Below are 27,413 nucleotides of genomic sequence, written 5' to 3' on the forward strand. Positions count from 1 at the left end.
CAGCCGGTTATTGTTCTCGGAGTGACATTTCCTAGCCACTTGTCCTCCCAGAATCTAATTTCCGAGCAGTCCTTAATTGAGAATGATCCATAGGAGAAGGAATATTTCTTCGTAGCCATCAGATGTGCCCAAAAGTGGGATCCAGTTAATGAGACCTGTTGTTAGATCAGACATCATCAACATCTATTATTCGTGCATTTCTTGAAGGTTTTGGCTCAAACTCGATTTCGGTGATGAAATAGTAATGGTTGATCTTTGGTTGGAGCCATCAAAGTTGGCAAACCAATGCTTTATCTAGTTTTCTATTAGAATTGGAAATGATGGACGCGCAGCAAATTTCACTGAAAATGGTCTAAAAGGTTGATTGTATAACAGTGGCCGAAGCCAAAGCAAATAAATTAAAAATAGACAGAAGTTGAGGGATGGCAGAATCATCGCACAATAACGCATGCCAGCTAGGCATCAGCAATTCAGCATCACCAGTATTGTGCGATGTCCTGGGGTAGCCGGCTAGAGCGTCGCATCGTCACTACATACAAACCCTAGGCAGGGAAGCAAGAGATGCAGTAGACCCGAGTCACCCAGGATAGCGACTCGGGGCTGTTCAACTCAAAATTGAGTGCAGCGGAGTTTTTTTACGGCATTGCTTTTGTCGAGAGAATGTATATTCTTTTAATTCTCCTTTTGTTTCTTTGTAACACTTTATGTTTTTAAGGGGGGGTATGTTTTATTAGCAGAGCAACAATACTGCGAGTCTTTTATTAGATATCCGTTGGAGTACACCATGTAGGGTAGATATAGGTACACAATGTTGAATTTATTCATTCGTTCATTCATTATTTAATCAAGGAAGCAGGCATGATTCAGATGGACGCATGAATATAAGAGGTTACATTCTAGACAGGATAGATTCGGTTAACTGTAATCGGTCTTGACGTATGCGGTGAACAAGGGGGAAGTGCCTCGTTCAATGGTGGCACGCACGGAGCAGCGAGCATTGCGGTCGTTGGCATCCCATTCATACGCCGCGTTGCTGACTCGGCTATAGAGATCGCCATTGTTCAAGCGCGACTGGAAGGAGCCGACGCTCCCCACCTCACAGTAGGCCTTGTTGCGGTAGAAGGCTCCCCAGGGGGCGCTCCAGCCAAGCATGAAGTCGCGGTCGCGGCCATTGCCATCCTTGCCGCGGTAGACCAATCCTGCCATGGACCCAGATGACGCGGCCGTCTTCTTCACGTGGAGGAAGGACGCCCACTGGCCATTGCCGATCTCGGGAGGGTACGGCGTCGTCCCGATGTAGCCGAACCAGTCGGCGTCATCTACCCACCGCAGGGTGTCGCCGGTTTGGTTGTAGATCAGGCACAAGGTCGACACTCCATTGCCCCACCAAGTTTTGAGATCCCTCACGTACCTGCAAAGCATGGCATTGGACATAAATACAACATATATATAGTTCTTGTTCTAACCATGCATATACAACATATATATGTCGTGTCGACCGGCCACTAGTATAAACTCACTTGACAGCCTTGTCGTCCTTACTGTCCTCGCTAACAAGAAGTGATGCCTGTAGTGCCCGGTCTTTCTGGCTCTTCTTCTCACCAGCATACCGCACCATTGTATCCAACTTGAAATTGTCCACTACGTCACCAAAACAATTTGCCATCTCTCTCTCTCTCTCTCTCTCTCTCTCTCTCTCTCTCTCTCTCTCTCTCTCTCTATGTGCGCTTGCCAATTGCAAGTCTTCTGAAGATGCCTGCGTGCCTATATATAATGAATGGTTGTCAACTGCCCCAACCATGATTCCGCCTAAAAAATCCCAACTTGGGTAAACCTCCACAAAATGCACTCAACTGCCCATAAGCATCGTTTTCAGTTTTCGGCATAGCTTTCGTTGTAATTCAGATCATTCTGAATTTTTGCTTTCTCCTATTTTCAAGAAATCGCAGGAGCTCAATTACAAGGTTCCATACAAATTTTGGGAGAGCATTGATTAGATGGTAATTGTGTGGTGGCAACCCAAGGCATGCCTTATGCTTAAGCTCGGATACGGAAGAGTGCGCCTACCGCGCCTACTTGTTTTTCCATGCACAAGTTGAACTCTCGTGCAGGTGACAAGAACATGATCCCATGGCGGCCTCGCTTGATCGACATGCTGGAGGCACCAGGCATTCGTCCTGACGGCATGACATGTGAGGATGGGAAGGTGCAAGTTGATCGATCTATTTTTATAAATTACATTGATCTCTGGAGATTGAAGAGGTATAAAGGGGATATTCGTTTCTGAGCTCAGGCTCAGATGCTCTCGAAATCTCCCTCGTCCGCTAGCCTGGGGATATGTGCTGCGCAGTGTATTCCTCTTTGTATAGCAGTTGTATGGTAACTAAATAAATCCAGCTCCTGAATGCATTAAATGCAACGACCGCTGTTAAGGTACAGGCGGAACACAAAATCCACCCACGGCTCAGTCCCTTTTCCGTGCCAGGCTGAGCTGTCCCCAGGTCACGATTGCTGTAAAAACAGCATTTATTCTGGTTGTTGTTCAAATTTTGAACTATGGAATTTTTTTGAAGACAGTTATTACCCGCCCTGGTGGAGAGTTCTTATTCTGTCCAGACCAAAAAAACCCAGCTAAATGTGTCGGTTATGTGCACATGCACATCAGCTAAATGTGTCAGTTATGCAGATCCATTCAAGATTAAGCAACACACTTCATGCATTATGGTTCTGAACATACGGTTTCCTCAAAATTCTAACACAAGTATGACTGTCGTTGCCACGATATGAAGATCTTTTTCTTTTCAATTCAACCCAACATTTTTCAAATTCAAAAACTTGCGCAAACTCATCAATGTACACCGAAAATCTAAAACCTATGTACCAGCCACGACAGTTTTTAAATCATCCAGCCATGTATGTTAAGAGAGCCATGTATGCCAGGAGGATGCATGGGCATAAGTTTCAAATTCAAAACAGCAGGCATTTCGGCGTTGCAAAAATAGATCACCGGCAAGACATTTGATTGATCATCAAAGCAGGAATTGAAATAAGTTTTCACGACATTTTCAACTACTTCCCATGGGTTCTGATACATGAAGCAAGCCTATGCTATGGCAATTCACAACACTGCACACATGTAGGTCTCCTGACTCTACTCAGGTCTTTAAGTACAAATTCAAATAAGGTCCATAGGTTTCCATCACACACTACTTCGGATGTTGGTTTTTCCAAAAGCCCCCCAACACTAATGGGTGCACTTAAATGGACAGACCACATTCGTCGCACGGACAAAAGATGTTACCAGCCTACAAGTAATCTGAACCATGATTCATTCCCCATCAGTCAATTATCTCTTCGCAATGGAAAACCGGGAGATCACCCTTGTTGGCCATCATGGTCATAGCATCATATGCAATCTTCTACCGAAGGTGATCTAGCTTCTCCCGTGTCAAACAAAAAAAACATCAAGAAGCACGACTTAGTGTACTGACAACATTGTTGCTTTTCGGTGTTCTTTTAGTTCATCACTCGAAACAAAATTTTCTTTTTATGGGCTTAGCAATGAACGATGCTAAAGCCCTGTCAGCTCCGTTATGTAGTGGACGATGTACACCCCGCTCTCCTCCTTGGTGGCAACGGTATTCCCATTTGTTGTCTCGCCATATGAAAGGCACATAAAATAATTTTATTTATAAATTATTTCTGGACAAACTCACCTCATACACGGTTCGTGTTGCGCAACTAATGGGTAAATAAAGGTCCACCCAGTAGTCTCGACCAATCCAGCACCAAACATGTCGTTGAAGCGGTTGCAAAATCTGTACAGGAAGCTCTTTGCCAAAGCCTCATGCTTTATCATCTCATTTGCTGGATCTGTCTCAGTTGGATCAAGCACCATAACTTCCTTGTTCTCGATGTCTAGAATGATGTCTAGAATGTACATCGACCAGCAGTCCATGAATAGCACTAGGGAGGATGAACTGCGATCAACACCAAGTACAGGTTGTTACTAGCCATCACAGGTGACAGACATCATACGATGCAAAGCTAATGACACAGACCACTATGTTTACTTTCTTCAACCAGTCAATTCTGTAACCCATTAGTGCTTACCTTCTTCAACCACTCAATTCTGTAACCCATTAGTGTAGAGTTCATCATCTCGATGTAATCCCTATCCACTTCGTTATCTGGCTTGCAAAGCTCATCCTGCATCATCATCGACACTTTTTCATGCATACTTCCCAGCAAAACAGAATTAAGAAACAGGAATGCTAGTGGTTATCAAATGCAATCACATTTGCCATGGTGGTATGCTTGTAATTTAGCTAGAAACATATTTTTCGCAGATGCTCCCACCGCTCACAAGCCTCTTGCATGAAATTCATCAGATGTTTAAAGACTCTCAAAGCAAACCCAGGCCAGCACAAAAAGACAACTTATGTATACATAGCATGCCACAAAACAAAGTATAAAATCCGATTCACACTTTATGACAGACATATTTGACTTCCTCGTTTATGCACGCAGATGATTTGAACAGTTAACTGGATATACGAGCATACCAACTTAGCAAGCATCAATATCAGTAGGTATTTTTCTGGCAGCGTCTAAATTCAGCATGCAAAAACTATATTTCTAAGTCACGACAAAGATCATGGCGGTCAGCTGAAGTATGTCGTACCACAAAAGTACAAACACAACAGCACTCACTCAACAAAAAAATTTAGAACAAAGACACACAATGGTTTCAGGGCGCACCTTTTTGTCCAACCTGGATCCTCCGGATTCACCCTATTGGTCGACTGTGCGGACCTCGACGTCACCCGTTACCCAGTTACCGCCCCTGGCTAGCACCGCCAACACGTTTCCCGCACCCGGACCCAGCGTTCGAGTCCGGCGGCTCAATGCCCGTGCCATCAATCCGTAGGAGGACCGCCCGACGAGCCGGATCTGGGTGGTCCAAGCTGTCGGCGAGCTCTTCCCTGAGCGGAAATCTGCAAGCCATGGCCATTTGGGGGCGGCGTTCGAATTGGTCAGCCGTCGACCCATGTCTCCCGCACAGCCAAAAAATTGATAATCTCCAACTAGGGCAGGGTTTCCTAACCTGTCAAGCGCATCCAGCAAGAAGCCAAGAACTTCAGGCCAGCGTCTTCCATCGTCGATTGGCTGCAGCCAGGGCAGTCGGGGGTGGAGTATTGCTGCCGGCGGCGGCGGAGGCCGGTTTGGAGAACAACCTAGGTTTGTGGGTTCAGCGGGTCCCAACTGTCCAAGCCAGCAGTCGACAACGAACACCTGTTCCACGGCTCAGCCTAAAAAGCAAACGATCAGGTCCACGGACCAGCCAAACCCGCGCGACGGCGGACGTCCATACATACAATTCGGGCGCGCTTACATGCACTATTCGCTATGTAGACGCGCAGTATATCAATTTTCCCATGCATCAGCACAGACTTGTCAGACCAAATTTTGCGAATCCCAAAACGAGAACAGACGAGGGGGATTTCGGGTGTAGCTGTGCCCGAGCACCGAAACGCCTCATCCAGTATAAAGGATATATCTATGTTTGTAATTTCTTTCAACTCTTGTATTAGTAAATTATTTTCATCCACTAATGTTGTTGATTTTATAATACCTTTTCAGTTGGGTTGTAGTTTTATAATCTGTTAAATTAGAGGTCACATTTTCCCGATTTTTGTGTTGATTTGTTATTCATTTTTGATTTTCTTTTCTGTGCCACTCATGTGAATTTAGTATAAAATAGATAGATGTGAATCAAGAAAACTTATACATTTTATTTGGAATTAGTCCTAGTTGACTTTGTAGAAACAATTTTTACATGTCTTTTAATTGAGCTTATGTAATCCATGTCACCAAATATCAGTGTGGACCAATGGCATTGATTTGTGTGCCCACGCCACCCACTGGCGGCCACATCTGTGTGGACACCTCAATTGCCACCTAGCAAGCATGGGCGCTCTTCAGAAAGGCCAATCATTTCCAAATATGAAGTGGACCACCATGGATAGATCTCATCCACCATCCAATTAATGATACGGATTTGCTAATTCTCACATGATAATTACTAACAATGTCTCATGTACCACCTACCCCATTTTATTTACATGGAGATTTATGCCATTTTTTTCCCATTTGATTGATTTATGTTATTTGTTAGCTATTTCTGATATTCTAATTCACATTCTGTGCAACTACACTTATACGTCAACCCTAGATGCACGCAGTTGCGCATTCGCGTACTGACATCGAAATTTACATTCGTGTACTAACAACATTTGCGCACCCACCGGAATTTACATTTAAATTTTCTATTTTATCTTTTTACTCCCTTCATTTTTATTTACTCTGCATATTAGAGTTGGCTGAAGTCAAGCTTCGTAAAATTTGACCAAATTTATAGAAAATACTCCCTCTAGTCCTTTTTACTCTCCATATAAGAATTGTCTTAAGTCAAACTTCGTAAAGTTTGACCATATTTATATGAAAAAAATACTATCATCTATAATGCTAAACTAATACAATATGAAAACTAAAGTCATGACGCATCTAATGTTGTTGATCTCATATTCTGAATGTTGGTATTTTTTTCTATAAACTTGGTCAAAGTTTATGAGATTTGAGTTCAGACAAATTTTATATGTGAACTAAAAAGGACCGGAGGGGGTAATATAAACATTTAGCATAACAGATGTATAAGACGTGAAAGTACATTCAATAATAAATTCAATAGTAATGATTTGTTATTCTATATGTTAATATATTTGTTTATAAACTTGATCAAAGTTTACAAAGGTTGCCTTTGACCAAAGCTAATACGCGGACTATAAGAAAACGGAGGGAGTACATGCTTCCCATACCACAACATGGAGGGCTGGGTTCAGGCCATTGTCTAACCCCTGTATTTTATTTCCTTGTTGTTGCTGTTGTATCGTTCGTTTATTCTTTTCTTTTGACTTGTTATGTTTTTCTCCTTCTTTTGTATAGCTTTTTTCTACCTTTGATATCTTTGTAATATGTAAAAAATTAATAAAAATACGCAGCAGAGTCCTGCTGTTTCCCTAAAAAAAATGTTCACCAATCACACGCAACTACCTTTGCATGCCACCCGATTGGACGCAACTACATCTACATATAGAAAAATAAAAAAAATGTCGAGAAGAAAGAAAGAGAAAGCCAAAAAAATTGAGAGAAGAAAATAAAAAAACAAAACGTAAATGCTTATGATATATAGAGAAGACTTAGTTAATTCCCATCTGGTTGAGAGCTACACTATTGGGAAAGGGCCTATAGGTGAACTCAAACGAGTCGCGGGCTCAATATAACATCTGCCACTGCTACGCTGGAGAAGTAGCATTGGTGTGTAGTAAAGTGGACCCGCAACTGCTCTTGTCACAGCAGTGGCCGGAACTAGATCGTACCCGCCACAGGTGAACTGTCTTCAAGATCACCTCTTGTTGAGATGCTTTGGTGGTGGTCACCGCTTGTCGCCCATCACTGGTCCAACACATAGGCCTGGCGGGCAGGAAATGCTGCCCGCCGCACATGTCTTTCAGCAACTCGCGCTGAAGGTGTTAAAACATTAGAAAAACTAGCAGTGGCGGGTTCTTAACATGATGTGGCGGGTTGTTTTCTATGCCCGCCATCTACACTTAGCTGTGGCGAGTGAGTGTGCGTGCCCGTCACTGGCCGTAGATCATATGGTTTTAGGGTTTCGGAGCACCGCGCGCGCACAAACCGTTCACATCTCTAGCTTCTCTGAATATCGACAACCATCTCTTTCGCCCGTCGCCACGTCGTGCCGGCCTTGGATGTCGCCACAATCACGTTTGCCCTTGCTCCTACGGCTAGCAGGTCGACGCCGCCCCCCTCGTCCTCGTCATCCCTATCGCCTTCACCGTCCGCCGCCGCCGCATCGAACGCTATCGCCGTCTGCCGCTGCATCGAATGCCCCTGATGCCACCGTTGCCCTCGCCTTCCGCCGACTCCAATGTCCGCCACATCCCCGACGTCCTCACCCTCCCTGTCTTTTTCGTCTGCCCCGGTAAACCACATCTTTTTTTATTATATATTTAGATTGTTCTTGTTCTTGTACTAGAAAAGTCAGTACTTACGTTGTTTGGCCATATATAAAGTGTATTGTAGATGTATATGTTTTGGGTGTAGCATATTATTTATACTATAAAAAGTTAATAGTAGTTATTAGATAGTGTACATGTAACATTAAAATTTTGTACGTCTTATTCATGATGCATGTGTTCATGAGGAGCGCCAATGTTTTGGGAAACGATGACTCAGTTCCGTTTCGTCAAATTTCTGGGACTCAATATGTCGAACTACTAGCAAAGGTCATGCCGATTTTTAAGTAATTCCTATGATCGATGCTTCTGAATGTAACTTTTTACGTTTGTGATTCACATTTACTTCAATTTATAGAAAGTGGGCGCCCCTCAATCAAAACCCAACATGGTCATGATACAATGGCCCGACCTCGCCACGGCAGCATACAAAGTGTTGGTAATGTGTGATCGCATGTATTATCATTATGATTTCTAATTTTCCATCTATGAAGACAACAAATGAATGATGATGAGATCGATGGGATCTCTTAGTGCCCCTACTGTACCAACAACGGGGGTATGTGCGACGTTCCTCATCCAGAGGACAACAGGTACTTCTAGCTAACGCTTAAAGAGGACTACAAATATTATACGGTAATTTCTGCACATATTTCCTTCTTAACTAATGATCTCTCAAGATTTTTGTTTTTTTCTAAAATAACTAGTGCATCCCCTTCTATGCAAGGCCTTTTGTCCTAGAGAAGCTACATGTCAAAGACAGAGATGACATTTCTGAAAGGACTGTTTACCTCAATGCAAAACATGATTTAATTTTTTTATCTAGGATCTAGAATGAATTAGATGTCACATATTTTGGCTGCACGGATTTGAGTAGGTTGTGATTCTAAGCTTTGATATTGGCATCTTTGAGGGCATCTTTACTCATTTTGATCAAGACGTTTGGGTGGAAATAGACATGATTCCTATTTTTTTTCGTGTGAGTTTTTTAAACAATTTTCTTGACTAATCTTTCTTAAAATATTTGGTATTCACTCCTAACTTAACATTTTAGTTAAAATCTACAACTTATAGTTTCTATCTCGAAGAAAAATAAGGAATATAGTAGACGAGACATATTACACTGCTGGTTCCAAGCTTACTTGGGAGGAGAAGAATTAACGATGTTGAGTCGTTTAAGGGCACTTATGGAGCTGGTCCAAATACTACTTCATATGTGCCCATAGTCCACAACTTGAGCACTAACAACATTCATAAAAAAATGCATGGTTTGAATTGTACTATTATTGTGCCACATGTCCATCTTAAATAAACTACACTGCTTACTATGTTACTATGTTGTTCTTCAACAGAAGCTCCTAAGAGTTTTGTTCCTGCAACGATGGATGCGGGAGGTGAGAAGACAATTATTTGCCATCAGAAGACCAATTTCAAAGGCACCTACTTGAGTGCAAAACCACGAGAAGGACGCCCCAAAATTGCTGAATGGCGGCAAATATTGAGTGAGTGTAGAACAGAAATTGGAGATTGGTGAATATCTGCGCTCCACCATGAAGATGCAAAGACATTCTTATTCTTTTCAATTTACCCTAAAAATGAGGATTAGGTCCTAGTCCTTTGTCATTAACATGACTAATTAACTAGTGGATGTTTGTATCATCAGCTGCCTAGCTACGAATATTTAGTTGGGGCAATTGTAGTCATGATTGCCAATAATAAGAGCTAGTGGTTAATATATGCATCAACATTTCATCATCTCTCATTTCAATGTATTTTGACATGTGTTATATGAAAAACACAAAGATGGCATCCTAAATGTTGCCGTCGCTGTGAAAATTTTAATTTTGTTGACTGACACTCAGAGGCGGGCACTAGAAAATCCCACCATAGATACTTATCAAATCCCACCACCGCAGACTCTTTACTAGTGGCGGGAAAGCGCCCGCCACTGATGGATTTATAGCAGTGTCGGGAGGTCGGTGGCAGGCGGCCCTAGGAACCTGGCCCGGCACTGCTGGCCTTTTTACGCCCTGCACTGCTAGGCATTCCGGTAGTAGTGTTAACCACACCCTTAAAGAAAACACATGAAGGAACAAAAATTGTATTGACCATACATAGTCGATGAAAGAAAATATCAGTGGAGAAGAATGACACGGCATGTGTGGATGCTTTTTACTTTGTCAGGAAACAAATACATGTCATTTTTTTCAGGAACACGGTCACCCTGACACTTTTTTAACTAGTGATCATCTATATAAAATGTTTGCAAACTATACAAGAGTTAATATTTTGAAACTACTTCTAAATAAATCTAGCCATAATGCTAAACGGTGGAAACCGACTTCTATTCGAGCTCCTATGGTCGAAACGGGGTCTTGTTGACCAATCTAGCCATACCGCAAAATGAATTCTTCGTCCACGGATGCCAATTTAGTTTGTCTTGTCTTGTGATGAATATCAAAGAATTGGTAATATTAGTAGACGTCAAGAAATGCCTATGAACAATTCTCTTGTTATCGAACCATTTGATGTTTGGGGCTTTGATTATATGGTACCTTTTCCTGCCTCTGATGGGTATACACATATTTTAGTTGGTGTTGATTACGTTACTAAGTGGGTAGAAGCTATTCCAACTAGTAGTGCTGATCATAACACCTCTGTTAAGATGCTTAAAGAAGTTATTTTTCCGAGGTTTGGAGTCCCTAGGTACTTAATGACTGATGGTGGTTCTCATTTTATTCATGGTGCTTTTCGTAAAATGTTTGCTAAGTATGATGTTAACCATAAAATTGCATCCCCTTATCACCCACAGTCTAGTGGCCAAGTAGAACTGAGTAACAGAGAACTTAAATTAATTTTGCAAAACACTGTTAATAGATCTAGAAAGAATTGGTCCAAGAAACTTGATGATGCATTATGGGCTTATAGAACTGCATATAAAAATACTATGGGTATGTCTTCATATAAAATGGTTTATGGGAAAGTTTGTCACTTACCTCTCGAACTAGAACATAAGGCATATTGGGCTATTAAAGAGCTTAATTATAATTTGCATTGATGTCTTATGTTGTTTCTTAATATGAAAACTAATTCGAATTACATAAATTAGTAAGATGTCCTCCCTTTGAAACTTCAGAAAGTTGTTGCTCGAGACTGAAAAAAAACAAAGATTAGTTTTTTTTCCTTCTGTGTTAACGAATGTGTACATGTGATTTGCAATTTTGGTACCATGGTAATGTATGATGTAAGTTATAATATGCAATTTTGATATGAAATATGCATGCATGTGATGAGATTTGATGCATCTATGTGTAGCAATGATATATCTCGTGTTTCATATATGATTTGCAATATATATGTAGGTGTGGTTGTGGTTGCGTTTGTACAAGTGCCACCCCACCACCCAAAACCACCAACAATCATCAATCACGTGCCGAAGTGAGAAGGCTATCCCTAGAAGCTTATTGATATTTAGGACCATGGTGCATTCGCCTACATGGGATATAAGCCCACATCTCCATTCATGAATAGGTAGATTACTAACAACAATCTTGGTGATCCATATATGGGCCAAGATTTCTTTAAGAGTGTGCGCGTCGGTGGATCAATGTCATTGGTCCTGACAGACATTTTGCTTCATGGCCTTACCAGCTAATTTGTGGACAATGAACTAACAACAATATCGGCCCTCCATATAAAGAATGGCCATTTGAAGAGTGGGCATTTCGCGGGTGAGGTGCCAGCACACACGTCCATGTCAATGGTCCCTACAGACATTTTGAATTATGGCGTGTTTAATGGTGCAGGGTAGCAGTTGTCCTTTCCATTGATGTGCGGACAAACCACTACCATCAATTTTGGTCCGCCGTATACTGGCTGGCAATTTGGATGAATGGGCACACCGGTGGGTGGCGTCTAGGCACATGTCCATGTCATTGGTATCAACATATATATTTAGCATCATGACATGTTTATTGGTGCAGTGAATCAGCTGCCTATTCCACTGATTTATGGATAAATGTTTTGCTCGTCCAAATATGGGAATTCTTTTATCAACCAGTGTGCATGGCCACAAGGCAACGATTGACGGTTGGGCTTAGGCATTATTTAGCATCGTTGCATGTTTACTAGCATACGGTATGTATGGTTTGGCCTTTTGTAACGAGCATGAACGGCCATGAGATGATAATTGACGTGTGGGCGCCAATTCTGCCGGTGGGTCGGTTGTCGGCACACACGTCCATGTCAATGGTCCCTACTATCCCCTTCATTCGATAATGTAGTGCGCAGATGTTTTTTGAGATTTTTGTTTGATCATAAATTATAGCAATAATATATAATTATGTTACTAAAAAATTATACCATTAAAAACTTATTTCGAATAAAAAATCAATGACACAGAATCAGTATTTTATTGGTTAAATTTATGGTCAAAGTTAAGTATTGAAAATCATGTGCATATTACATTATGGAATGGATAGATTAGCTAGCATTATTGCATGTTTACTAACAGAGGGTGATATCTGGCGTTCCCTGCGAAATTTAGCCGTCCATAGATGGGATGGCCTTTCTGACAAACACGCATGGCCACGAGACAATGATTGGGGTATGAGCGCCGATCCTGCCGGTGGGTGGGTTGTGGGCACATGTCCATGTCATTGGTCCCTAAATATATACAGTGCGTGAGGCATACTGGAAGCCAGCGCACGCGCAAACAAACTCATTAGTATTAGTGTTGATCGGAAAACTCAAGCGATACTGTAGTGTGTAGTAATTTCCTCTCGTGTATTACGGTCATAATGACTTCAATTATGATACTGTGAGGCATGCTAATTACACTAGTAAATTTATTGGAAAGCATTGTAATGGATGGACAATGATTATTACTCATTCCTTTGATGTATGGTAATTAGCCAACTGAACACCCTATGCTCATTTTTAGCTTATTTTTTTAAAATATAGTAACCATGGAGAGAAAAGGACATGTTGGAAACAAATTAATTGTGTTCCTATATTTTACAAGTGTCTTACTATTTGTAACTAGGAGCAAATATATTAGGAAGAAAAATAGTGGCGAGCGGTGAACCTTTGTGTGAAGACAGTAACATAATTATTCCTGTTACTGTGTTTTACATTATTAATTACTACTTGTAGTTAGAGCAACCAAATAATAAAGAAAAAAGTGACAAGGCGGTGGACCGTTGTATATATAACGTAATAAAATTAAATATATTATGGTTGATTACCCTGTCTAATTAGAAAGGCACCTATAGTAAAGAAAAATGGCGGCGGAGTGGTGAACCGTTGCTCTAGCCAGTAAGCGAATTAATTCGTTACTATGTCTTCCTTTCTTTGTTAGTACTAGGTGAAAGAAAAATTAGAGGCCAAGGCACTAGCCGTGCCCCTGTTGGGCGCCTGGTTGTGTGTTGTTTTGCCCGAGCCTAGAATTAGCGCATCGCGTGTAGGCGTGCTTTAACGTGGCCGTATATATAGCATCATGGCACGTCATTCTAATTGGAGATAGCATCATGGCATGTATTTATAATCGTATGGCTTTTATCGACCAATGTGTATGTCCATGAGGCGACGATTGAGGACTGGGCCCAGGCGCGGACCGGGGGGTGGTGGTCCAGTGGGTGGGGTGTGGGCACACACGTCAATATTATTGGTACCTATTATTGCTCATAATTGCATGTTTACCGAAATACCGTAATAGTTGGAGTTTCCATTGAGTTGTGTACAAACAACTAACAACAAATTGAGCCTTCATGTATGGGTTAGCCTTTGTGATGAGCATGCAAAACCATGAGATGACGATTGAGGTGTAGGCGTGAATTCTGCTGGTGGGTCTGGTGTGGGCACACACGTCCATGTCATTTGTCCCTACTATTTAGCATCATTGCATGTATATCAACATAGGGTAATAATTGTCGTTTCCATTTCTGTATGGACACACACAACTAACACGAGTTATAGCCCTTCATGCTGGTTGTAATGGGGAGTACCATATACTAGTATCATGCATATGATACTAGTGTATGATACTACCTCCCTAATGCATAGTATCATATATTAGTATCATGTAGTACTCTATTTATTGTCATGCATGACACAAAGTAGCATAACATTTACTATACGGTATCATGATATGATACTCCACCCTATCTTTCTTCATTTAATGCTATGACACCTCATCAAAATTGCCTAGTTGGCATGCATGATACTAGCTATGATACTACCATTACGACCAGCCTCATAGATGGGATGTCCTTCCTGACAATCATGCACGACCATGAGATGACTATTGGGATCAGGATGCGGATCCTGACGGTGGGTGAGGTGTTGGCACATGTCCATGTAATTGGTCCCTATGCATATATATAGCATCATGTCTTGTTTATTGATGCAGTAAAGTAGTGGGCCTTTCCATGAAATTTGTGGATAAAAAACCAACTGCAATTTGGTAACTCCATATATGGGATGGCCTTGTAGACCAATTTGCATGGCCACGAGGTGATGATTGAGGGTTGGCCCCTCACGCGGACCCAGGGGGTCTAGTGGTGGCGTGTGGGCACACAAAGGGGCGGAGCCAGGATTTAAACATGGAGGGGGGGGGGGGAGACAACAAGCAAAAATATAGATATACAATATGGCTATCAAAAGCATTAGCTTTGCATCTCCAACTTTGTACTCATTTGCTTTAGTGTCACCTAGATCAAGTGTGGTCATTTGTTGGACCAAAATGAGTGTTGTCTTTCACTAGTTTCTCGTTCATTGCGATGGAAACTTTAAATCGTACAGCCAAATTCAGGTAGTAAAACCAGTTCTGCGTTAGAATGGATAAATCATTTTCATATTCATGACTATATATACACAATTTACAATTCATTTAGATAAAAGTATATAATCAGGGCATCAGGTCTAATGATGATAAAACAAATCTATGCAAGTAAGCTAATTCGGTCTAAGCCTAGAAACTTTGTAATATGTATTCTAATAGATGTTAACAATATACTTATATTTACGAACGAAGGGAGTATCAGTGAAGTAGACTAACCGCATAATATCCTGGTGTCGTTCCACCATCGCGGAGCGCAGTGTCACATCACCGGGGACGATCGATTTTGGTTGCAACGCTGCCGATTCAGTGCTAGTTTTCTCCTCCCAAAACTGCCCTAGGCTTGCAACTCATCACTGCCTCCGGTCTGCCGTCAAGGTGGCATCATCTCCATGGATCGATCCGCACCTGCCAGTCTGGCATGCCCTTCCCTTTGACCCTTCTTGATGGAGGCATGATGGAGTGATCCGATCAGCAGCCATCACTTGCAGGCTTCGGTTATGATTATAGAAGCAGCTTGGAAATGAAGAGGTTAGCGTCTAGCGTTATGTGCGTGCATGGACCAACTGCAGGTCGTGGGTGCATATGCTAATCCTGCAACTAAAAGCTTCTCTTCTCCTCCACGATGGGCTGTCATTTTTCTTTACCTCATTTTGTGCTTCTAGCAAAGAGATTGGCCTGTACAAATGGCCTGAGACGCTCATAGTTCACGTTAATGGCGAAGTCTGAAGCGATAACGGGAGGGGGCAAACCACCTTACATACACCCACCGAATAAAAAAAATAATGATTAACTGAAGGCCATCGAGGGATGACACGATCCTTGGGGGAGAATGGAGGGCCCTTGAATCCATCCCTGGGCACACATGTCAATGTCATTAGTCCCTACTATTTAGCATTGTTGCATGTTTACCAACATACAGTAATAGCTGGACTTTCCAATAATGTGTGTACTAACAATTAAAAACGATTTTAGCATTGATGTGTGGGTTGTGGACACACACCTCCATTTCAGTAGTACCTACTATCTAGCATCATTACATATTTAGCAGAGAATGGTAACCCTTGGTCTTCCCAATCATGTATGGATAAAAACAACAAAAAATTTAGTCCTTCACATATGGGATGGCCTTTTCGATCAACATGCACGAACATGAGTGATGATTCGTATGTGGGCGCAGATTAGGCTGTTGGGTGCTGCTGGCTGGCTGTGGCCACACACATCCATGCCATCGGTCCCTACTACTAAGCATCATTGCGGGTTTACCGTTGTTGGGTAACAACCAGCCTTTCCATTTATGTTTGAGAAGACATCTAACAACCTTTTTTTGTCCTAGTTATGTGGACAGGCCTTTTTCACGAACATAAACAACTACGAGACAACGATTGGGGTGTGGGAGCGTATCCGGCCTGTGGGTGGGGTTAGTTACACATGTCCATTTCACTGGTCCCTACTTATATTTAGCACCATTTCATCTTTACAGGTGTAGGGTAACCTCTAGCCTTTCCATTTATGTAAGGACTATAGAGAACCGACAACAATTGATCTTCCAGCGTATATATGTTGTGGTTAGGTTGTGACGGAAGTCCTAGTGATCCATCATGTAATATATCTTAGGCAAGCCACTTCAAACAAACTTCTGATATGGCATCATATATATTTAACGAGGAAAGAGAGAGTTACAATTTCTTAATCCAGGTATAGTTGTTATCACAAACCAGGACAACTCATATTATTTTCTCGCCCAAAACATATTAAATGAGAGATCTGTTAGATACAACAATAAGATATAATGCGTTGAAGGGGATCTAAATACATTATCATTGCATATGATATAGTCTAAGGTCTAATGCATTAGGAGTTCCTTGAAGAACACATGTGCACGAGGCGACGATTGGGGTGTGCGAGCGGCCGCGGACTATGGATGAATTATGGAAGACTTTCATGTCAATGGACACACATGGTCAATGTAACTTCTAATACTTCGCGTGCTATCCTTAATTGGGTGCTTGGTGAGATCTATCACTACTTGTCCTCCAATCCATATATCGGCCGAATGGCCTTTTTGATGAGTGTGCCCCATGATTGGAGTATGCGCACCCATGTGGGCGGTGGGTGAGATGTGGGGGCACGTGCATTTATGTCATTGGTCCCTGCTGTTGCTGCTAAAGATATTTAACATCATGAAATCAATGTGTTTGTTTTCTTCTTCACGTATTATCTTTGATTGGGTGGTGGAGGAGATCGACAATGATTTGAGAAACAATGATGCATGCATGTTGGGTGACTGACCGGCGTCCTCCACGATTTTAAAGCATGTGATCGATGCATTTGAGTTGTTCCTGGGTTCCACAGCAATCGTCTAAGACCCAAGTTAAAATTTTCTTTTAAAATATTTCTTTTCAATGCGAGTGCGCCTAGACCCAAGTTAATCTGCCCTTTTAGCTTTGCTTCGTCTAGCAGAAGCCACTAAAGGCGTGAGGAGGCTCGACAAATTACTATAAGCAGCACAGTCCGCTGGGTTCATAATAACCAACGTTACTAGTAAAATCTAGCAATGAAACTATGACACTAGTGAAACTTGCAGAGCCGGAAAATAAAACTCACACGTGACACAAACATATTATAATTTTCCAATTTCAGATGCATGTTGGGCCTTTTAGTAAATATCCAACACATTTTTTTGAGGAGAAGTACATATCCAGTATGTGATCTAAACAAATTGTTGGTCGCCACAATATTTACAGCTAGACGTAATGATAGTTTTATTTGTATGTTCCTAATTATTTTATACTAAACAAAATTGCTCCTCGCCAGTGACGTGGGGGGAGCCAGTTGTGTGGCACGCACGTTTGCGGTTGACGACGGTGGTAGTCGAGCTCTTAGCCCAGCAGTGGAATTACACCTTTGGTGCACGAAAAGGTGGATGAAGCGTTGGATCCATTTTCAAGCGCTCTACCTTGTACTGATGACAGTGATCCAAGGAGGTACAACAGTGTCTGGAGGTGGGGAGCTTGGTGTCTGTGCACTGGGATCCAATTAATTTCGAATATGAGCGCTTTATTACTTAAAAGGTTTAAGCATTACTCCCGGCCTCTGCATAACTATGATGCACACAGCCAAACAAGTTCTCTCACACAAACGAAAATTAAGGAGGCGAAATACAAAGAAACATGTAGAGTCTGCATAACGCCTAAAGCGGAGGTGGGCCAATCCTAAGATCATGCTGCCACCCATGTTGGGTAAAAGTATCCCTCGCTGTATCCTCCAATCGTGTACACACCTCCGTAAACAGGTCTCGATTCTCCACACGTTGTAGAGAGGACCATAAACAAAGAGTCCCGATACATCTGTAGATAACCTGCATTAGAGAAGTACTTTTATTGTTAAAAACCTTATCATTTTTACATAGCCAAAGCGACCAAATAACGGCAAGCGCTCCCACCGTAAGAATAGTTCTAAACCTGTAATTAATCCCATGTAACCAATTGCCAAATACATTAGCAACACTACAAGGAGGATACAAGCCAGAAGCTATCTGTATGACTGACCATATAGAACGAGCAAATTTGCATTGGAAGAATAAATGTTTTATTGTTTCATCATGGTGACCAAAGACACATTACAGACTTCCATGCCAATTTCTTTTAATAAGGTTATTTTTAGTAAGAATGACTCGGCGACGAAGATACCATGCAAAGATTTTCTTGTTATTATTAACTGGCATATCAGACTGGATTAATGCTCTATACATAGACTCCACTGAGAATTGTCCATTCTCATGTAGGTTCCATCGAAATACATCAGACCCATGTGACTAATGCACCGTGGACAACCGCTGGAGCAAGATGCACCACGATTGAAGTCTGGGTCCAATTAAATCTCTTCTGAACGTCACATTTGACGGAAATGATTCCATTACCGTGGCGATAGTATCACCTTTGTGACGCACAATGTTGTATCGAGCCGGATATTGTTCTCGGAGTGTGGCATTTCCTAACCACTTGTCCTCCCAGAATCTAATTTCCGAACCGTCCTTAATTGTGAAGGATCCGTAGGAGAAGAAATATTTCTTCATAGCCATCAGACGTGCCCAAAAGTGGGATCCAGTTAATGAGACCTGTTGTTAGATCAGACATCATCAACATCTATTATTCGTGATTTCTTGAAGGTTTTGGCTCAAACTCGATTTCGGTGATGAAATAGTAATGGTTGATCTTTGGTTCGAGCCATCAAAGTTGGCAAACCAATGCTTTATCTAGTTTTCTATTAGAATTGGAAATGATGGACGTGCAGCAAATTTCACTGAAAATGGTCTAAAAGGTTGATTGTATAACAGTGGCCCAAGCCAAAGCAAATAAATTAAAAATAGACAGAAGTTGAGGGATGGCAGAATCATCGCACAATAACGCATGCCAGCTAGGCATCAGCAATTCAGCATCACCAGTATTGTGCGATGTCCTGGGGTAGCCGGCTAGAGCGTCGCATCGTCACTACATACAAACCCTAGGCAGGGAAGCAAGAGCTGCAGTATACCCGAGTCGCCCAGGATAGCGACACGGGGCTGTTCAACTCAAAATTGAGTGCAGCGGAGTTTTTTTACGGCATTGCTTTTGTCGGGAGAATGTATATTCTTTTAATTCTCATGACACATCTAATGTTGTTGATCTCATATTCTGAATGTTGATATTTTTTTCTATAAACTTGGTCAAAGTTTACGAGATTTGACTTCAGACAAATTTTATATGCGAACTAAAAACACCGGAGGGGGTAATATAAACATTTAGCATAACAGATATATAAGACGTGAAAGTACATTCAATAATAAATTCAATGATATTGATTTGTTATTCTATATCTTAATATATTTGTTTATAAACTTGATCAAAATTTACAAAAGTTGCCTTTGACCAAAGCTAATACGTGGACTATAGAAAAAGGAAGGAGTACATGCTTCCCATACGACAACATGGAGGGCTGGGTTCAGTCCTTTGCCTAACCCCTGTATTTTATTTCCTTGTTGTTGCTGTTGTATCGTTCGTTTATTCTTTTCTTTTGGCTTGTTATGTTTTTCTCCTTCTTTTGTATAGCTTTTTTCTACCTTTGAAACATTTGTAATATGTTTACAAAAATTAATAAAAATACGCAGCAGAGTCCTGCAGTTTTCCTCAAAAAAAAATTGTTCACCAATCACACGCAACTACCTTTGCATGCCACGCGACTGGACGCAACTACATCTACATATAGAAAAAATAAAAGAAAATGTCGAGAAGCAAGAAAGAGAAAGCCAAAAAAATTGAGAGAAGAAAATAAAAAACAAAACGTAAATGCTTATGATATATAGAGAAGACTTAGTTAATTCTCATCATGTTGAGAGCTACACTATTGGATAAGGGCCTATAGGTGAACTCAAATGAGTCGCGGGCTCAATATAACATCTGCCACTGCTACGCTGGAGAAGTAGCATTGGTGTGTAGTAAAATGGACCCGCAACTGCTCTTGTCACAGCAGTGGCCTGAACTAGATCGTACCCGCCACAGGTGAACTGTCTTCAAGATCACCTCTTGTTGAGATGCTTTGGTGGCGGTCACCGCTTGTCGCCCATCACTGGTCCAACACATAGCCATGGCGGGCAGGCAATGCGGCCCGCCACACATGTCTTTCAGCAACTCGCGCCGAAGGTGTTAAAAAATAAGAAAAACAAGCAGTGGCCGGTTGTTTTCTATGCCCGCCATCTGCACTTAGTTGTGGCGGGTGAGTGTCCGTACCCGTCACTAGCCGTACACTATATGGTTTTAGGGTTTCTGAGCACCGCGCGCGCACAAACCGTTCACATCGTCGTGCCGGCCTTGGATGTTGCCACCGTCACGCTTGCCCTAGCTCCGGCGGCTAGCAGGTCGGCGCCGCCCCCCTCGTCCTCGTCATCCCTATCGCCTTCACCATTCGCCGTCGCCGCATCGAACGCTATCGTCGTCCGCCGCTGCATCAAATGCCCCCGACGCCACTGTTGCCCTCGCCTTCCGCCGACTCCAATGTTCGCCACATCTCCGACGTCCTCAACGTCCGCTGCCGTTGTCCTCAACGTCTCTATATTATTCGTCTGCCCCGGTAAACCACATCTTTATTTATTATATATTTAGATTGTTCTTGTTCTTGTACTAGAAAAGTTAGTACTAGATGTATGTTGTTTGGCCGTATATAAAGTGTATTGTAGATGTATACGTTTTGGGTGTAGCATATTATTTATACTATAAAAAGTTAATACTAGTTATTAGATAGTGTACATGTAAAATTAAAAGTTTGTACTTCTTATTCATGATGCATGTGTTCATGAGGAGTGCCAATGTTTTGGGAAACGATGACTCGGTTCCATTTCGTCAAATTTCTGGGACTCAATATGTCAAACTACTAGCAAAGGTCATGCGAATTTTTATGTAATTGCTATGATTGGTGCTTCTGAACGTAACTTTTTATTTTTGTGATTCACATTTACTTCAATTTATAGAAAGTGGGCGCCCCTCAATCAAAACCCAACATGATCATGATACAATGGCCTGACCTCACCATGGCGGCATACAAAGTGTTGGTAATGTGTGATTGCATGTATTGTCGTTATGATTTTTAATTTTCCATCTATGAAGACAGTAAATGAATGATGATGAGATCGATGGGATCTCTGAGTGCCCCTACTGCTCCAACAACGGGGGTATGTGCGACGATACTCATCCACAGGACAACAGGTACTTCTAGCTAACGCTTCAAGAGAACTACAAATATTATACGGTAATTTCTGCACATATTTCCTTCTTAACTAATCATGTCTCAAGATTTTTGTTTTTTTCTAAAATGACTAGTGCATCCCCTTCTATGCAAGGCCTTTTGTCCTAGAGTAGCTACATGTCAAAGACAGAGATGACATTTCTGAAAGGACTGTTTACCTGAAGGCAAAACATGATTTAATTTTTTGATCTAGGATCTAGAATGAGGCCCAGTTCTTTTGAGCAGATTGTGGAGAATTTTGATCTGGAAAATCTGCAGCCGAAAGAACTCGTTTTGACTTCCAAAATCTAGAGAGGATTCTCTAGAATCCTAGTGCAATCCAAAAGCACCCAAAATGCTTGATTTTCCCAGACTCCTCAGATTTTGGCAAGTCCCACCAGTGAAAACGTTTCAAAATAGAAGAGTACCCCTATCCCATCAGGAAATTACACCCGGAATGCCAATGCCCATCCACGCGCTGGAACAGAGAAACGAGCGAGCGAACCGCTCGACCCCTGTTCGCATCGGGGGGAAAGGAGTGGAGACGCAGCGACGGCTAGGGTTGCCGCGCCGCCGCCGGACCCAACCTCGCCGGCCAGGCCCTTGCCACCGCCGCCTGCCTGGCCCTTGCCGCCGCCGGCCAGGTTCCCGCCACCGCCGCCCGCCTTATCTCCCTCTGCCGCCCCTCTTCCTTCGCTGCTCGTCGTCCCCTCCGTCGTGTCTCCACCAACACCGACGACCACCGGCGCTGCACCTCGGCGGGCACTGACGGGCACCGCCGCTGCACCTCGACGGCTACGAGCAACCCACGCGAGGAGTAGAGCACACCCACGGTGAGGCATCCTCTTTCCCTATCTCTCTGTTCTTCTATTTTTCTTATGCTATGGATAGGTAGACTGATTTCTGTTGCATAGGTAGATGGATTGATGCTTGGATTTGTTAGATAGATGGATGGATTGATTGCTGATGCTCGTAGATGGATGGATGGTGCTAATTTTTTGCTCCCAGCCAGCCGTGATGCGTGAATACAACTGTAGATGGATGGATGGTGCTAATTTTCCAACAGAAGTGCAGAACAATTCTACTAGAAATGTTAAATAGTTTACTGTTGAATATTGCTTGTTTGCTTCAGTTTTTATATTAACCTGTGATGATGCTAATTTAAGATGGAGAAAGTCAAAGAACCCAAAGCAAATTGGGATAGTGCTGCTCATACAATTTTTATGAATGCGTGGGTAGAGGAGGTTCGAGCAAATAACCGCAATGGTGGTTATTTGTCGGACATAGGACAAGCTAATTTGCATAAAAAGTTCAACGAACGCTCTGGAAGAAACTATTCGACCCGGCAAATCAAAAATAGGTGGGCTGTATGTAGAAGCGAGTACAACACATGGAAGACATTGATCCAGCAAGCATCTGGCTTAGGAAGAGATGAGCATACACACACTATTGCAGCTACAAATGAGTGGTGGGCATTGGAGATAAAGGTATTGTTATTGTCATGTAATTTCTTAAATAACGAGTCATGTTGCTTCAGTTTTGATATTAACCTGTGGTGCTATATGATTACAGGCACATCCAGAAGCTGCCAAGTTTCGTTATGCTCCACTAGCGGAGGAGGAAAAAATGTCAGAGGTATTCGATACTACTTGTGTCACAAATGAGCATGCGAGGGTGCCAACTCCCTCGTATCAAGGTGATCCCTCTCGAATCAGTTTGGAGGATGACTCGGGGTGTGATAGTCATGAAGGCCAAGTTACCCCTGTTCAAAATCGAGCCAATGGTGGGAAGAAGAGGGCGTGTCCTTATTCGCCAAGTCCAAAGATGAATGACAAGTGGGCAAGTGAGAATGCTAAAAATGAGGCTTTTGTACGCATGGTGGACATATTTGGTGCAAGAGACAAGAGGGATGCAGAGGAGATTGCAAGGGAGAAGAGGGATGCAAAGGAGAGGGCAAGGGAGAAGAGGGATGAAGAGGAAAGGGCAAGGGAGAGGAGGGATGCAAAGAAGAGGGATGTTGAGGAGAGTGTGGATCCAACAAGGGAAGAGATTAAACAAATGATGCCATGGTGGAAGCGGATGGTGCAAAACCAGGAAGTGATGAGCATTTCTATGCTACATTTCTTTTCATGGAAAAGAAATATCGTGATGTTTTCTCCACTTTCACGGCTCATGAATCTGTCGCAAGGCTTGGATGGATAAAGAGGATGTGGGAGCTCAATAATAAGTAGAACATCTATGTTTTAATTGCTTTCTACCAGACTATTTACTTGTAATGTTGTGAGCTAAGCTACTTGCTTTGGAGATGTACTTTTGTGAACTAAGCTATTTGCCTTGGAGATGTACTATTATCTGAAGTGTGTTGTATCTAATATTACACTATGTGCATGTCGTTGTGGCAGATGGATAAATCCAGAAAGAAACAAGAAGAAAAGGAATTTGAGGCGGCCATGGTTGCATTTGCTATGGATGTGGCGTCGTCAAGTGTGACACTGTCGTACGCACCAAGAAAGTTACATCTTGTTACAGGCCTCCAATGGGTAGAAGAGAAGGAGAAAGATGCAAAATCTTTCTATGCTATGTTCAGAATGAGGAGGTCAGTGTTTCGCACATTGCATGATCTGTTAGTTCAGAAGTATGGGCTTGAGTCAACTTCCAACATTTCATCCAAAGAAGCATTGTCACAATTTTTATGGACTGTGCGTACATGTCAGACAACTGATAATGTCGCGGATCGGTTTGCACATAGTCGTTCTGTCATTAATAAAAAATTCCACGAGGTTTTGGAGTGTGTAGACCACATGGCCGGTGATTACATAAGACCAATTGATCCAACTTTCTCTGAACCACACCCAGTACTTAGAAAAACAAAGTTTTGGCCTCACTTTCAACATGCTATTGGAGCCATTAATGGAACACACATTAAGGTGATTGTGCCAAAGGAGTTGGAGCCCCAACACAGGAATAGGAAAGGTTACACAAGTGAAAATGTTATGGCAGTGTGTGATTTTGATATGAGGTTCACGTTTGTTGTTCCCGGATGGCCCGGCTCTGTTCATGACACACGTGTATGGAGCGATGCCATAGTTTTTTATGATCACTTTCCACAACCCCCCACAGGTAACATCTCGCATGTATCCATATTGTTATATACAAGATGGTATGTTGTGAATTTCTAATTTCTTTTGTTGATGTCGTACTGTAGATAAATATTATCTTGTCGACTCCGGATATCCAAACAGGGTTGGATATCTATCTCCATACAAAGGACAGCGATACCATGTACCAGATTTCCAACAACACCCACCAGTTGGGAGATATGAGACATTCAACCATCCACATTCTTCATTGCGAAATGTCATCGAAAGAACATTTGGTGTTCTCAAGATGAAATGGCGAATTCTTGGAGATGGAGGCATACCTCGGTACAAACCGGAGACCCAAAATATGATTGTCACTGCATGCATGTGTCTCCACAATTGGATTCGTGGTAGCAAGTTACGTGATGAGCATTTTGACAAGTTCGACAATGATGTATATGTGCAACCTCCATTGCCGTTTACAGGTGCCAATGCTCTACCACCAGAAGATGATGGTACCATGAACGCAGTACGCGAGGCGATTGCTGCTAGTCTCGTACCTTGAGATTATCCTTTTTTTAGTTCATCCACTTTTGTAACGAACAAATCTTTAAATCCATTCTAAATGTAATATTTAGCACTTTTTATGACATTCGGAAATCACTTTCGTATTCATATACTGTTAGAAACAACAAGGTGTTAATAAATTCATCAAATATTTTCTGTCTAAGGGTACTACAGACATTTCAACACACAACTCTTTCCAGAATCTCAACCTACAATCCCAGAAAAGAACTCGACAACAGATTCTGGGAGAATTTTCCAAAATCTTGATTCTGCAGAATCCTGTGTGAAAAGAACTGGGCCTGAATTAGATCACACAAATTTTGGCTGCACGGATTTGAGTAGGTTGTGATTATAACCTTTGATATTGGCATCTTTGAGGGCATCTTTACTCATTTTGATCAAGATGTTTGGGTGGAAATAGACATTATTCCTATTTTTTCCCGTGTGAGTTTTTTAAACAAATTTGTTGACTAATCTATCTTAAAATATTTGGTATTCACTCCTAACTTAGCATTTTAATTAAAATCTACAACTTATATTTTCTATCTCGAAGAAAAATACGGAATATAGTAGACGAGAGATATTACACTGCTGGTTCCAAGCTTACTTGGGAGGAGAAGAATTATCTTGTCTCCTTTATTAACGATGTTGAGTCGTTTAAGGGCACTTATGGAGCTGGTCCAAATACTACACCATATGTGCCAGTAGTCCACAAGTTGAGCACTACCAACATTCATAAAAAAATGCATGGTTTGATTTTGTACTATTATTGTGCCATCTGTCCATCTTAAATAAACTACACTGCTTACTATGATACTATGTTGTTCTTCAGAAGCTCCTAAGAGTTTTGTGCCTGCAACGATGGATGCGAGAGGTGAGAAGAAAATTATTTGCCATCAGAAGACCAATTTCAAAGGCACCTACTCGATTGCAAACCCACGAGATGGACGCCCCAAAATTGCTGAATGGCGGCAAATATTGAATGAGTGCAGAGCAGAAATTGGAGATCGGTGAATATCTGCGCTCCACCATGGAGATGCAGAGACATTCTTATTCTTTTCAATTTATCCTAAAAAAGAGGATTAGGTCCTAGTCCTTTGTCATTAACAGGACTAATTAACTAGTGGCTGTTTGTATCATCTGCTGCCTAGCTACGAATATTTAGTTGGGGCAATTGTAGTCATGATTGACAATAATAAGAACTAGTGGTTAATATATGCATCAACATTTCGTCATCGCTCATTTCAATGTATTTTGACATGTGTTGTATGAATAACACAAAGATGGCAGCCTAAATGTTGTCGTCGCTGTGAAAATTTTAATTTTGTCGACTGACACTCAGTGGCGGGCACTAGAAAATCCCGCCACCGCACACTCTTTACTAGTGGCGGGCAAACGCCCGCCACTGATGGAGTTATAGCAGTGTCGGGAGGTCGGTGGCAGGCGGCCCTAGGAACCTGGCCCGGCACTGCTGGCCTTTTTACGCCCTGCACTGCTAGGCATTTCGGTAGTTGTGTTAACCACACACTTAAAGAAAACACATGAAGGAACGAAAATTGCATTGACCATACATACTCGATGAAACTAAATATCAGTGGAGACCAATGACACGACATGTGCAGTGTGGATGCTTTTTACTCTGTCAGGAAACAAATACATGTCATTTTTTTCAGGAACATGGTCACCCTGACACTTCTTTAACCAGTGATCATCTATAGAAAATGTTTAGAAACTATACAAGAGTTAATATTTTGAAACTACTTCTAAAATATAAATCTAGCCATACCATTCTTGACAATTCAGGCATAATATTCAACGGGACCCCAGAGTATATGGTTTCATTTCCCAATAGTCAATTAAGGATTCTCCAAGTTGGTGATACAAGCGCACATGTCTAATTACATGTATGCCTATGATATACTTGGGTGGGTGGGACAATAGTGGGTAAATTAGCCGAAAATCCGTAGGAGGACTCGGTGACTCACTCCACCGAAATCTCACCCATTAAGGGCGTGTTCGGAACTGGTCCAACTCCTCCAAATCCTCAACTCCAGCTCCTCCACCTGAAATGCT

General features: G+C 42.0%; 1 protein-coding gene and 1 long non-coding RNA gene across 2 annotated transcripts; both read right to left on the minus strand.

Annotated features, from left to right (window-relative positions):
• Positions 1 to 800: 800 nt before the first annotated feature.
• On the minus strand, positions 801 to 1,734 carry LOC119321720 (23 kDa jasmonate-induced protein-like). Its single transcript, XM_037595282.1, has 2 exons — positions 1,521 to 1,734; positions 801 to 1,411 (listed from the first exon to the last, which is right to left on the minus strand). The coding sequence occupies exons 1-2, from the start codon at positions 1,664 to 1,666 to the stop codon at positions 916 to 918; spliced, it is 642 nt and encodes a 213-aa protein (XP_037451179.1). The 5' UTR covers positions 1,667 to 1,734; the 3' UTR covers positions 801 to 915.
• A 2,379-nt stretch (positions 1,735 to 4,113) lies between these two features.
• Positions 4,114 to 5,250, minus strand: LOC119322621. The gene is made up of 3 exons (XR_005155724.1): positions 5,108 to 5,250; positions 4,762 to 4,997; positions 4,114 to 4,209 (listed from the first exon to the last, which is right to left on the minus strand). It is a non-coding gene; the product is annotated as an uncharacterized LOC119322621 (long non-coding RNA).
• Positions 5,251 to 27,413: the final 22,163 nt, after the last annotated feature.

Source organism: Triticum dicoccoides, chromosome 6B, assembly GCF_002162155.2.
Source record: "Triticum dicoccoides isolate Atlit2015 ecotype Zavitan chromosome 6B, WEW_v2.0, whole genome shotgun sequence".
Taxonomy (NCBI): Eukaryota; Viridiplantae; Streptophyta; class Magnoliopsida; order Poales; family Poaceae; genus Triticum; species Triticum dicoccoides.